Source organism: Cibotium barometz, chromosome 2 (genome assembly GCF_041138505.1).
Source record: "Cibotium barometz isolate CiBa-2024 chromosome 2, ASM4113850v1, whole genome shotgun sequence".
NCBI lineage: Eukaryota > Viridiplantae > Streptophyta > Polypodiopsida > Cyatheales > Cibotiaceae > Cibotium > Cibotium barometz.
The window spans coordinates 58,706,042-58,720,936 of record NC_141047.1 but is presented as its reverse complement, the minus strand read 5'-3'; the positions used below and the strand labels follow the sequence as shown (position 1 = coordinate 58,720,936).

The 14,895-nt window shown below is 43.9% G+C and overlaps 1 protein-coding gene across 2 annotated transcripts in view; it reads left to right on the top strand.

Annotated features, from left to right (window-relative positions):
* The first annotated feature begins 1,850 nt into the window (after positions 1-1,850).
* Positions 1,851-14,895, top strand: part of LOC147641275 (uncharacterized) — a 93,123-nt gene continuing 80,078 nt past the window's right edge. For both annotated transcript variants that reach the window (XM_086820004.1, XM_086819997.1), the window contains exon 1: positions 1,851-2,421. In XM_086820004.1, coding sequence (XP_086676130.1) covers positions 2,289-2,421 — 133 coding nt within the window. In that variant the 5' untranslated portion in view covers positions 1,851-2,288. The remainder of the gene's footprint in view (positions 2,422-14,895) is intronic.

Sequence of the window (14,895 nt, the reverse complement as noted above, 5' to 3'; positions counted from 1 at the left end):
CTAGCCGTTGAATGGTTTGCTACTTCCACAATGTCATTGGTGGAGTATAGATAACTTTATGGTCTATTACGATTATAGGTGGATGTATGAGTTGAGTTGACAAGATAATTGTATGGTCTATTACGATTATAGGTGGTCTATTACGATTATAGGTGGATGTATGAATTGAGTGTGTGTGTGTGTGTGTGAGAGAGAGAGAGAGAGAGAGAGAGAGAGATTACATGAAAGATGCATTTATTTGAGAGTGAGCACACCTCACCACTCATCCCTACCATTAAAATTTAATCTAAAATTTAATTAATTAAAATTATATATATGTGTGTAAATCTATTTAAGTGTGTGTGTGTTTGTGTGTGTGTGTGTGTGTGTGTGTGAGAGAGAGAGAGAGAGAGAGAGAGAGAGAGAGAGAGAGAGAGTTTCTATGTGAGAGAGTGTGCGTGAAGAGAGAGAGAGAGAGAGTGTGTGTGTGTGTGTGTGCATGAGAGAGAGAGAGAGAGAGAGAGAGAGAGAGAGAGAGAGGCTGAGAATTTCTATGTAGGAGAGAGTGTGTGTGGGAGGAGATAGTGTGTGTTTTCATTAGTGTATGTGCGGTGTGTACATGTGTGTGTGTGTGTGTGTGAGAGAGAGAGAGAGAGAGAGAGGCGACAGATAATTTCTATGTAGGAGATAGTTTGTGTGGGAGGAGAGAGTGTGCGTTTAGATTAGTGTATGTGCAGTGTGTACATGTGTGTGTGTGTGTGAGAGAGAGAGAGAGAGAGAGTGGGAGGAGAGAGTGTGCGTTTAGATTAGTGTATGTGCGGTGTGTACATGTGTGTGTGTGTGTGTGTGTGAGAGAGAGAGAGAGAGAGAGAGAGAGAGAGCGTATATGCATGCATGTGCGTACATCTGCATCTGTGTAGAATGTGCTTGAGAGAGAGAGAGAGAGAGAGAGAGAGAGAGAGAGAGAGATGTAATGAGGGAGGGTGAAAAGAGAGAGAAAGAGAATAAAAAGTATCTTTTAATAAAATATAAATTAAATAGAAAACATATATGTATATGTGTGTATACATGTGTGTGTGTGTTTTTATTTACATTTATATATACATACATACATATGTATGTATATATATATAGATATTTATGTTTGTGTGTGCGTGTGTGTGTGTGTGTGTTTAGATGTGTGTATGATATATCTATCTATATATTTAAAAGTATCACCCATCTCCGCACATTAAAATTTAATCAAAATTAATTAAATTATGTTGATGTTTGTATTTATATTTTTAAATACATGTATATATGTATAAGTATATGTGTCTATGTATAGGCTTATGTATCTAAAACATAATATTGTATATACTATATATTTACATATGTGTATGTGTGCGTGAGAGAGAGAGAGAGAGAGAGAGTAAGTGAGAGAGAGAGAGAGAGATTGAAAGAGAGAGAGAGAGAGAGAGAGAGAGAGAGAGAGAGAGAGAGAGCTTCTATGTGTGGGAGAGTGTAAGAAGAGAGAGGGAGTGTGTGCATGTGTGTGTGTGTGTGTGTGTGTGTGAGAGAGAGAGAGAGAGAGAGAGAGCAGGTGTGTATATGTGTGTGCATGTGAGAAGAGAGAGAGAGAGTTTCAACATTTGAGAGTGTGTGTACGTGGCAGAGAGAGGGAGAGGGTCATGTGCATGTGCATGTGTGTGTGTGTGTGTGTGTGAGAGAGAGAGATGGTTGTAGAGAGGGAATAGTTCTTTTCTGGAACCTTGGTCGGCCCCGCAGCAATGCGCGGGTGCAATACTAGTAATCATTATAGGCCAGACATCAAATAAAATATTCTCAGTTGGGTTTAATTTAATTAATTCTTTAAATTTCTGGGGTTTTACATCAGTTCTTTCACATCGTCTTCACCAGCCCATTTTTCCGCGAAAAGAAAGGACCCAACAACAGCACCTACTACCCCTTTGCCCTCCTCGCAAAGCGCTCTCTCCCCCTCTCTCTCACCCTCTCTCGTTTACAGATACACATCGATTTGGGTTTTTCTTTCTCTTACAACCATACTTTACTGTGTTTTTTCACCATAGCCATGGACATCTTACATCAAGCTACCTCCACCTTCTCTTCCATGTCCTCTTCCATAACCCACCACTCTCTAGTCCCCATATCTAAGTCGCCCACTCTCTCTTTCCTGTCCATCAGACATAATTTTCACAGCAGGGTCCCAACAGCCTCTCTGTTCTCTCAGAACCCTAATCCTAACAAGCCTATCAAGGTGTACGCAGACGAGAGTGAGCGGATGATGCTGGCCAATTCCAACACCAGCTATGCGGCTCCCTTGGAGGCCTCTTCCGGATCCTCCTTCATCCTTGCTGAGATCCTGCGTGATCTTAACAAGAGGGTCCCTGACCAGGTCCTCAAAGACATACCTGGAAGTGGTCACCAAAAGTACATACCCTGGTATGCCTGATTCAGTGAATTTCCATTAAGTTGCTGTGAAGTTAAATGTATCAAAATTAAATGGTTTAGTTTTGCTGTGAACTCAAATAATTAAATAAACTATCAATCCGGAATCACATAAATAATGAATAATCACCATTACACTAATTATAAATTATTATCAGTCCTGATGAAACTCCCAGTCTCACTCATCAAATTTTCTATCACGTTTTGAGAATCTCAATCCATTTTGCTTCAACCGAACCTTTGAGATATCATTTTGTGATAAAAAGGGTGCAAAATTTACACACATCATTTTGTAGTTTACCATCCTAAAAAGCATGGGATACTGAGAGTCTACAAAAAGCTCTAAGGTGAAAGCTAGGATAAGGTATCCTGTAGAGATGGCTATGGTTCTCACCAAGTGTCATATTGATGAGTTAGAGGTGATAGGATAATAAGTAACATAATATCAAAATAATTTGATAAAATTTTGTTGATGATTTTACATTGAAATGATGCTGACATATTAAGCAACCTCTTACAAGAGGGCCCAGCTGTATGATTGTTCCATACTTATGAAAACATAAAAATGTAAATAAAGGGGCTCTCCATGAAATCATATGAAATTGTGAAACTATGAAAATGTAAAGTGATAAAAACAGATGGAATAATACAAGTTTTGATAGCTCCCATATGAGAGAGAGAGAGAGAGAGAGAGAGAGAGAGAGAGTGTTCTATTAACGTCCACAAAAGAGCAAAGGGTCTATGAGACTAAAAGTGTTACAATTTGTCCATGAAGTGACAAAAATCATGGGAAAAAAACATGATTAAAAAAACCCAACTAGAGCTAGGAGAAGAAACAACAGCCCTATAAGTGCCATTGGTACAATGATACAACGTGAGGGGGTGCAAGTGGGTCCTCGGCATCTATGACTTTATAGAGGTTCTCCACATCCCCTCCCTGTGGTTGGAGGGACACTCATGTATCGCTGGAGAATCTCTCGGATCCGAAGTTGTGGGGTGGAGCATCTCCTCGGACCAAGGGGTCTTTGTTGTCTATAGCTCGTTACACCCTAATGAATGCAGATGCTTAACCCCACGACTTTAGATTCAAGAGATTCTCAATGTTTGCCTCCTCGATGGATTTGGGGAGGAAAGCCTGAAACTCACTTGATGTGACTCCTCCTTGCCGTCGGAAAGTGGGATGGACTTTGAGATGGATTGTCCTCTATCTATCTAGAGATCACCTCCAAGCGTGGTAGTGTCTACTCCTTGGCTGCAGCCTCCAGAATCTGCTCTTTACATGGGAGCTCTACGATCCATACCAATTCCTCTCTTGAAAGCTTTCCAAAATTGTAGAACACTTGCGTCTATGTACATATACAGCACACACAAGTCCTAAACTACTGCATTGTATTATGTACGAGAAGAAGTAATACAATTGAAATTCAAGTACAAGATGTGGTTGCGAAGACGTCAAATCATAGCCTTGTGCCCTATTGTTCACTCTTCACTCTTCACTCTTGGCTGGCACTTTGCCTACAGTGAAACGCTTTGTGAAGTACAATGCCGAGGAAAGCTGGTGATTATGACGATTTGGCAACCCACACATATATATGCACCAATGCTCTTGTCACCATTTGGCCACCCAATCGGTCCACCGGTGCTTTCTCATTATGTATGCACATTGGACTGGCGTCCATGGCAATTGCATATGCGGGGGATTGATGCTACTCGTGTGATACTGTGGACTTGGCTTTTGGTCGAGACTTGTGCCTGTGCTCGGAAATGTGTGGAGGATTGGTGTTCCATTGGGTCTAGTATCTCATGTACTTGCGTGGAGCACATCTATTTTGGTATAGTCTCATAAACGGGGATTGTCCGTTGCATTGCATAGCATCTTTATGTACTTGCTTGCAATTGAATTTGCATGCTGTGTTCATGGTTGCTTGACCATGCGTAGTTTCGGGTAAGTGGACATCCGCTCGTGAACCGTACGTGTGAAACTGTCTGCTGACACGGTTATGTGGCATGTGTCAGGTGGTAAGTATTCTGTTGGAAACATGGATCCTCTCACTTCCCGGGAGGTTACCCATCCCGGTTGTGTTCTTGTGTAAGTGCGCTTAACTGAGGTGTTTGACAAATTGGTGTAGCCATCCAGACCCCAAAACCTTAAGGTGTTACGTGACCTCCGGTAATCCAATTTGTAGAAACCTCAACTTGCCAAGATTCAAACCCAGTCTCACCGCATGAGCTGGTTCTCTCTAGAAAGTGTGGATTGCATCTCCAACACCCCTCCTCAAGCCACACTTTTGGTTGAGGTCTTAGCTTCCAACATCACAACCTGGGTTTTGATACCAATTGTTGGTGTTGGACTCACACACTCACACACACACACAGAAACCTGCATATTAGGGTTAGCTGCAGGAAGAAGAAGCTCACACCGAAAATGAGAGAGAGAGAGAGAGAGAGAGAGAGAGAGAGAGAGAGAGAGAGAACCAAAAGTACCAAGCCATAAAATGCAAGTCAATCCCTGTATGTGTGTCACATTCATATAATATAGAAGTACAAAATATTATATCAATAGAGTGTCCTTTCACACTTGATATCCAAGGGAAAAAACCACGTGGGAAGAAGTGCCCTTGGTTAAGCCCTGTTCACACATAGCACTACCATAAGTGAGCATATAATGTGTGCAACTCAGTGTTGAACAGGTGTCCAACAAAAGCTTTGAAAACCATAACACCATTTGAGGCTTGGTATAACCGAAAGCGAATAGTGGATTATATGCGTACATTTGGGTGTTTGGCATATGCACATGTGCCAGAACAACTCTGAACAAAGCTAGATGATAAAGCAATGAAATGCATTTTTGTGGGCTATAGCAATGAGAGCAAAGGATACCGTCTTTATAATCCAAAAACACGCAGGATTTTTGTCAGTAGAGATGTGGTATTTGCTGAAAATTTAGTACAGCCCATGTACAGCTTGTATAAAAGTAATGATACAGGCATACAAGACATGTTTGATGGGCTGTTACCCATTGCAATTAGGGGGGACTCAGATCAGCCAGCCCCTACACAAGAAAATCCTCATGTCGAACATGTGGAACAACCAACCATTCAGCCCCCTTCTACGGAAGAAGTAGAAGATCTTGTCAGGGAAGAGCAAACAGCCATAAACACAACCAAGTCGGTGCCAAGATGGTTGCTGAAAACTTTGCAAGAAAGCAAACTTGCAGCTCCACTCACTGGTAGAACAAGGGCTATGCATCATGGGGAGTTTGCATTAGCCATGGGTGGTCTCTTTGATTCAGAAGAGTCTTCTTCTTATGAAGAAGCACATGAGAATGAGCATTGGGTGCAAGCTATGCAAGATGAAATCTCTTCTATCATGAAGAACAATGCTTGGGATCTTGTGGACTTGCCGAAAGGCAAGCATGTCATTGGAACAAAGTGGGTGTACAAAGTCAAAAGGAAGTCTGATGGTACTATTGACAGGTACAAAGGAAGACTTGTGGCTAAAGCCTACTCTCAAAAAAAGGGAATTGATTATGAGGAGACTTTTGCTCCTACTTCCAGAATGACTACAATAAGATCAGTGATTGCAGTGGCCGCACATAAAGGATGGAAAGTGCATCAATTGGACATCAAAAAAGCATTCTTAAATGGGGATTTACAGGAGGAAGTATATGTAAATCAGCCCATTGGTTTTGTAGTTCTTGGTGAGGAACATAAAGTATGCAGGGTACACAAAGCATTTTATGGGTTAAAGCAATCTCCAAGAGCTTGGTATGATAAAATACATGCTCATCTAACCAGCCAAGGTTATGTGAATAGTCCAGCTGAAAGCACATTGTATGTGAAGAAAACCAGTGCCGATATTCTCCTAGTCATCTTGTATGTAGATGACATGCTCATTACAGGTACTAGCAAAGCACAAGTTTCAGATTTCAAAGCTAATCTGAAAGTTGAATTTGATATGTTAGATTTGGGACCCTTACACTACTATCTCGGCATACAGTTTATGCAAATAGATGATGGCATTGTTATGCAGCAAACTAAGTACATAAAAAGTTTGCTAAAAAGGTTTCACATGGATGAATGTAAGCCCATTTCTACTCTAGTAGAACCAAGTGTACGACTTACTATGCATGATATTGGAGAGCCTTTTGAGGTTGGCATTTATAGCCAGGCAATGGGATGCCTCATTTACTTGTGTAACACGAGGCCTGACATATCTTTTGGAGTGTCTTTGTTGAGCAATTCATGCACAGTCCAGACACAAAGCATTGGCAAGCAGTCGAACGCATTTTTCGTTATCTTCAGGGTATCTTGGATCTTGGTTTGTTCTATCCTAGGGGGGTAGCTTGTAGCTTTATGCATACAGTGATTAAGATTGGGTTGGTGATTATGATACCAGGCAATCCACCAGTGGGAATTGTTTTTTTCTTGGCAGTTCATGCATATCTTGGTTGAGCAAAAAGCAACCCACTGTTGCCACATCTACTTGCGAGACTGAGTACAGGGCAGTCTTCATAGCTACAGTAGATTGTGTATGGTTGAGGAGATTATTGGCTGATCGTCGTGAGTGTCAACAGACACCCACCACTATTCTCACTGATAGCCAGAGTGCTATGGCCGTGGCACGAAATCCCGTATTTCATGCACGTACCAAGCACATTGAGATTCATTATCACTATGTCAGAGAGGTTACATGCAAGGAGTTTATCTTACTGCCCTACACAGGATAATGTTGCAGATCTATTCACAAAGGCTTTACCTCGAGAAAAGTTTGAAGCTTTCTGCAAAGCTTTGGGCTTACTCTCATATAGAGAGTGATCTACTACCTTGTACATGCTTACACTTTCAGTAAGGGGGGATTTGTAGGCATATGCTCACTTATGGTAGTGCTATGTTTGAATAGGGCTTAAGCAAGGCACTTTTTTTCATGTGGTTTTTCCCCTTCGATATCAAGTGTGAAAGAACACTCTATCTATATAATATTTTGTACTTCTATATTATATGGATGTGACACACATGCAAGGGTTGACTTGCATTTTGTGGCTACCACACTTTTGGGGTTCTCTCTCTCTCCCTCTCTCTCATTTTCTGTGTGAGCTTCTTCTTCTTGCACCTAACCCTAATATGTAGGTTTCTGTGTGTGAGTGTGAGTCCAACACCAACATATTGGTCATAAATCTAGCCTTAGGAATTAGCAATAATTTATAAGTGAGTGTGTACACACTTTATTAAGTTTTGGGTGACCAAAACTCACTTATAAATTATGACTAGCCTTGTGTTCGTACACATCGATGTCCCGAGGTGGACAAAACCCAATGCCCACCGCCCATACCTTATCCCCTTTGTACAAAGGGAGCAACCAGCCATGTGTCCATCCTAGCTTGCACCATAAGTCACTTGTCCACTCTACTTGACACCTAGCGTGGATATCTCATCATCTCTCTTCTCTCTCTCTAGAAGTTGGTGTCGCCCTTCATGAGGCCTTTTGACTGTAGTTTTATCACTTTCTCCTTCCCAACTCCATATCCAAGCTTGCTAGTGTGTTTTCCAAGCTTCTAAGAGTGTTTCCAAGTGGTGTTCATTCTCCCACACACTCCCAATGATTGAAATTCAGCAAAACAGCTCATATATTTGTTGTAATTCTTGGTCTTTTTGTTGAAATCTTGATTTCAGCCTTCTTTTCTTAAGTTGAACCATAGGGGAAGCTTTCGTGGGGTTCCCTTCATCCTCTTGAAGACTTTTGTCGCTAAGTATCGCGACAAATTGAATATTTCAACACTCCAAATGCTTCCATTGTGAAGACTTCCGTTGTCATCGGCTCTACTTGCAATTGGTAAGCTTTGATGCTTAAATATGGAAGCAAGTAGCAGGTGGGAGGAGCAGGACTCCATGTTAACATACCCTATGTAGTGTTCTCTTGTCCTACGTGCTCTCTTGCAGATTGTTGCTACCATGTGTTGGTGGAACAATAGAGAGCAGATGGTAGGGAACATGGGCACTTGAGAGGGTAGTGTGTGTTGCAAGTTTGCACTGACAACCACATTGTTTGCAATGCTGTTTTCATATGCGTTGGTATGAAAATCTGGATAGAAATGCCTATGACACTATGTACTTGATTCTCCCACGATCAATATACTTTATTTGAGGGATGGGCCGGCTGTTCTGGCTCGTTGTGCATCTGTTGTCAATTTAGCAAATTACTTCTTGTATTGAGCACGTTGTCCATTTAATGTTGGTGTAAGTGTATTGATTAGCATTGTGTTCAAACAAGTTACATTGGTATCAGAGCATACGGTTCTCTTTCACTTCTATTGTGTAAGACGATTACTAGCTATCTCTACACTTAGAACACTATGGACAGCCATACAGTGAATGTTGAAGATGCCAACACAAGAGGCGGGGACAATGAAATGCATGCTTCCAATGCTTTATAGGGCGAGAAAACTCATGTGGTGCACATTAGGAAACAGGAACATGTGTGACAGCCGTTTGGTGGCAAAGAGAAAATGTAGGAAAAAGAGTCCATAGCCTTAAGAGCTAAACTTACTTGTGTGCAGGCACTTCTTTATGCACAACAAGAAAAATTGAAGCTCTACCGCTACGAGGATCCATTGGCATAGGATCGTTCGAAGCCAAAAAAGGTGAATCTTATATGGATCATGCAATGGAAATGATTGCTCAAGAGTTGCACATGCAACCGAGGGATGCAGCACGTGCATATTCAGCTCGTACTGAGAATGCCTATGTATAAAAGGCAATCATTCCACATGTCTTGGTATCCCCACAGGTGCTCGAACAAGAACTTATGTCTAAGAGGATGAATCCTCATGCTATTGGAGAGGAACCATCGGCGACTTCACTCCATTTAGGAGTACCTAATGCAGCCCATGAAGAATGCACTGTTTATGGCAGTGGTCAAAATGTATGTCGAATGCCATTGCCGACTAAAGCACAACACATGCAACATGGGTTGCAATTTTCTGTTGGTGCAAGTATTCCACCTCTCTCATGCCACTCATGTCCTAGAGTGTGCTTGTGAGGGAGAAGCTATGGGTGAAAATGCACCAATGTGTGTTGAGAGGCCAGCCATGCCTCATGCTTAGAGGGCACATGTATGTATGTCTAATGCATCACCTTTCGTTCGCATCTCAAAGGTTGAGGTCATTTATGCAAAAGGAAGAGGTGACAGTCACCTCTCGTCATGCATCTTCTCCACAAGGCACAGAGCCTGACAGGTATATGTATGCTAGTGCTCATGGAGGGCATGAAGGTCACATGCATTCAAGAGATGTATCCCATGGTAGGGGTGACAGGTCTGTCTCCCACGAGAAGAGTTTTGCCTTCTGAGTTGTCTCATGGAGAGACATTGTCTTATGCAGGAAAGTCACATGCATCTGATTCTCAAGTTTGTGGAGCTACTTTGTTGACTATCCACAGTTGTTGCAGGCATATCTTGAGGCTTTTCAGTTGAGGACAACTCTTTAGAAGCCCGGGGGATGTCACCAATTGGCCGACCATTTGGTCCATCTCCAGATTTGTGTCTCGTTCACTTGAGACCAAGCCGGTGTCTCATGTGAAGAGGCCAGTATTTTTGCTAAACATGGACGGCTGGTGCCATCCGTGTATGACCTGGACTGTGTTCTATCCATGGGATTGTCACGCCATGGAAGGACCAATATTTGTGCCGTGTCCTCCCTATGGACTGTCACTCCATAGGGAGGCTTGTGCCTGGAACTGTGTTTTACCTATGGGACTGTCACTCCATAGGAAGACTAGGATTTATGTTTTATGTCGTGCCATTTTTGTGCCCGATAGATATTTTGTACTTGTTCCATGAACGGGAGATATGTCCATGATACTCTTTGCACATGCACTCATGTTTTGCATGTTTTAAACTGTTTTCGCATGACTTGTATTCTTGTGTTTGCTTGCTTGATGTGTCACTTACTGAGCGGGGACTCCTGCCAGTGAGTCGTGAAGTTGGCTCTGTCTTCTGACGAGTTTTGTTGCATGTGAACAGGTGGTAAGTGTATTGCACTTGTTGGTGTAATAGTTTTAATTCGAACCTTTTAGTTTATAAGGTTGTAAGTTCACATTCACTTAAAAGTGGGCACCCACATATGGGCCAAGGTGGACCACACTTAACCCTTTGTGTGTGTGGGGGTGGGTGCATGGCCACCTATCCACACAACACCATGAAAACTGGCCGCTCCCATGCAATCTTGGGGAGCCGGCCAGCTGTGGTTGTTTACTTCTCTCCAACCTGTACGAAAGAAAGCACCACGACCACCCCAACACACATGATCGTGCGCCTCCAACTCTTCAGGCTGCGCCACCTCCCTCTGTCCAGCAGGCTGCACGTGTTCATCAGCAGGTTTGTAATATGCGGACTCTTCGGAGAAGGATCGGTACTTCAAAACTCAGAAATCAGCACTCTTTTCGCGACGGAATTAACGCACAAACTGAAAGACGATGTGCAGAAAATAGAGAGAGAAGGGGGAGATGGAGAGGACACAGTATTGGGTCCCAATTACCCTCTGTAGGGCCCCCACCACGGATGGTGTATTTGCTTTATTAGAATGATGTAAATCTGAAAACAAATACAGAAAACTTGACCTTTTCTTGGCTGGAAAACCTGCCCTTGACCTTCAGTCCTTCACCCCTTTGCTTTAGCAAGTTCTTGGCTGTCCTGGCCCTTGTTTGCTTGGAGCACTTGGTGAATTATGAGATGGATTCATGGATTATGGGCTGGAGTATTTATACTCCACTTAGCATCCAGTCGGCTGGCTTCAGGAAGCTCCACGACTGGGTCTTTATTTAATAAAATACTTTCACACTTTAATAAATGCTGTCCAGCCTGCACATGCTTTCTGGGACAGCTCCTGGCTGCTGGGCATGCTGCGCAGAGGTGTGGGACTGCCCCTACACCTGGCCTGACCTGCTGGGTAGGGTTTCAACCCCTGTCGGCTGCCTGTCCAGCAGCCCTAGGGCTGGCCGATAGCCCTTCCAGCCCATGTCTTGGCTGGTGGGCAAAGCTTGGGCCCTCTTGGCCCCTTGGGGGTGGTTCTACACCTCCCCCATGTCCATACTAAGAGTGCAAGTGCAAATCTTTGCACTGGGGTAGCCCTATGGGCTCATGCAAACCTACATGCCTACAGAGGCCTGGCATCCAGTTGCAAACCAGATACACAGAACATCTGACATCATTCCAGAGGGAGACTCACAGCGCGGACTGGCACTGCTTCATGTGCAGGACAGTACACACCTGACCTTGGACTCATGTGCAGGACAATGCACACCTGACCTCGGACGACTGAGATGGATCCCTGGCTGACTCGTCTCGGACTGGGCTCACATGGGACCGGTTCACCATCCCAGGTCCTGCACCTTCTGTACAGAAATGTCTACGTGGCATCCAAGTGCGGGATGCACGTGACAAGGTTGCTCCTTTTCCTCTCCAACAGGCGGTTGCCTCCCCTGCACAGCGCTGCTCTTCCTCCCATACAGGCGGATGTACTTGTTGCAGGTGGCTGCGCCTGTTCTCCAGCAAGCTGCCCTTTCCTCTGCAGGCGGCCATAGCAGGCTGCAACCAGGCGTTCCTGCTCCTCTCCCATACAGGCGGCTGCCTCCTCTGCACAGTGGTTGCTGCCCCTCCTCCCGTATAGACTTCTGCGTTGCCTCCTTTTGCAGGCGATTGTGTATCCAATTCCAAAGGTGCCGAGATCGGGAGAGCCAGGCGTTAGTACGGGAGCGCTTGTTTGTGCGTGGTCCTGGAACACCAATGGGGCGCTCTCCACGAAGTCCAGTGAAGGCACAGGACCGTAGAGATTGGACCACTCAAGTGGTCGCTCTCCTTCGAACATCTACTTCGAGCCTGTTGTTTGGTACTGTTTTCATTTGTACATGGACATCATCTGGTTCATTGAACTCATGGAGCATTGTATTTGTTAAATACTCCCAATAATATATCATATATTGAGGGGGGGTCGGCCCGTTCCGGCCCCAGTGCTGGTGTCCATCTTTCAACATTTTATTTCATTTCAATTTCAAGTTGTAATTAAGTTGTCCATTTCAAATTGTGAAATTAAGTTGTGCTATTAAGCGTGTGGGTATCCAATGGAGTCTATTCCCACTTGACGGGATCGGTTTCATTGGTATCAGAGTACGGTTGTTTCCCTCTTCTTAGTGGGGGAACGAACCTGTGTATTGGACACCCCGCTTCTAGCACACTTAACACAATGGACAGCCAAGGCAACCCTTTGGAAGTGCCTAATTCGAGGGACCCATCAAGTGCCTCGCGTGGTTCTGATGCTCTACGAGGAAGGCACAAGCCCCTTGAAAGGGTAAATGATAGTGATTCAAAGGGACAATTGTCTCAAGGAAAGACAGTCATGCTAGAAGAAGAGCCTGATGCATTGAAGGCTTAAATTGAGCATATGAGAAAGCTTTTGGAGGCACAAGAGCAAGAGCTGAAATTTTTACATGAAGATTCCCATGTGCAAAGTGCCATTGAAGCAAGGAAAGCTGATGCAATGGTAGATGTGACTTTTGAGTCCATGGCACGGGAAGTAGGCAAGAAGCCAAGGGAGTTGGCACTTTTCTACCTCCTCCGCAAAGGTGACATCAAAGAGGGGGAAGACGGAGAGCTGAAATTCAGAAATCCACCTCGCTTGAAGCATGGAGATCCCGCATCTCAAAGGTTAAGGTCATTTATGCAAAAGGAAGAGGTGACAGTCACCTCTCGTCATGCATCTTCTCCACAAGGCACAAAGCCTGAGAGGTATATGTATGCTAGTGCTCATGGAGGGCATGAAGGTCACATCATGCATTCAAGACATGTATCCCATGGTAGGGGTGACAGGTCTGCCACTAGAAGAGTTTTGCCTTCTGAGTTGTCTCATGGAGAGACATTGTCTATGCAGGAAAGTCACATGCATCTGATTCTCAAGTTCGTGGAGCACATGGCACCGTGCTTCATGAAACTTCCTTGATGGCCCATGGAGTCCATTCAGATAGGGCTGCCCCGTTGGATAAGGGGAAAAGAAAAAGAGAGGACCATGAGCCTCATGCCAGAAAGCTCAAGGAATTTAAAGCAGGTGACAAGTTTGTTAAGTTTGATGTTTTTCATGGAGAGCATGATGCTTCCAAAGTGTTAGCATTTGTGGCATAGTTTGACATTGCTTTCAGCGATGACTTCACTGAGAAGTCTAAAGTACGCCTTGCTAGCATGTTTTTGAAGGGGACCGTTGCTCATTGGTGGATCACTAAAAAGATCACCTAGGACCCCATTTGCACCTGGAAGGAATTTAAGGACAGATTCTATGCTCAGTTTTTGCCACCAAATGCGGAGTAAACTCTCACCCAAAAGTGGGATAGACTTGAGCAAAGAGATAATGAAAGCGTGCAACAGTATGTCAACAAGTTTTGGAAAGTGTTGCTTGAGGTAACTCTCTTTATGCAAATCACCGAGGATGAAAGAAAGAGGAAGTTTCGCTCTGGATTGCAACTAGCTTATCGTTCGGGCATTGAATTGCACCCGAAACATACTTTGCAACAGCTCACAGCCTCTGCTCTTGCTACGGAGCAATTGGTGCTCAAAATTAAGGAGGATCAAGGCGGTTCAAAGGGGAAAGACAAGGCTGTCCCAAATCTGCAAAAAGGTGGACAGCCACCTAAAAAGAACTTCCGGGAGACCCACAAGGTAGGTAGAGCTGAAAATACCTCATCTAAAGATCAAGGCCCAAAGAAGGACAAATTCGGCTTGACCCCGGAGCAAAGAGAGCAATATGCCAAAAAGGAAAAATGTTTTTCTTGTGGTAGCAAAGACCACATGTTTCGACAATGCCCTGACCGCAAACCAAAGCACGAGGACAAGCAGTCCAAGGCTAATGTACATGCAGTTGCCGATGTGCAGGGAAATACAAATCATGATACAAAAGAGCGGATGGTATGCAAGGCTTGGGGTCAAATCAAGGATCAGTCCGCCTTATACATGTTTGATGACCGTGCAACCGATAACTTCATCTCTATACAAACGGCAGTTGCATTGGGTATTGAGGTTGTGAACATGGGACCTCAGATTGAAGCCGAAGCTGCTTTTGTTGGTAAAGAGGTGCACGTTACCCCATTGATAGGGAAATTGCGCATACCAATCCAAGGCTACCTTGATAATGAACATTTCTTAGTTGCACCACTAAATGGATGTGATGTATTGTTGGGCAAGCCATGGCATCATAGGCTTGAGCCCCACAAAGAGTACAAGATCAACATGATTTCTTTTCTGTATAAAGGCCGCATGCATTTGATTGATGCTGGCAAAGAAGGGGATTCCATCCCACTTGTATCTCACATCCAAATTAATAAAGCAATGAAAAAGAGTCGTTCTGCGTACTTGGTTTTTGTTCGTGATAGCATTGTACCAAGTCATCAAAATGTGGATGCTATGACTTATGATAGCCTGAATTTTCTT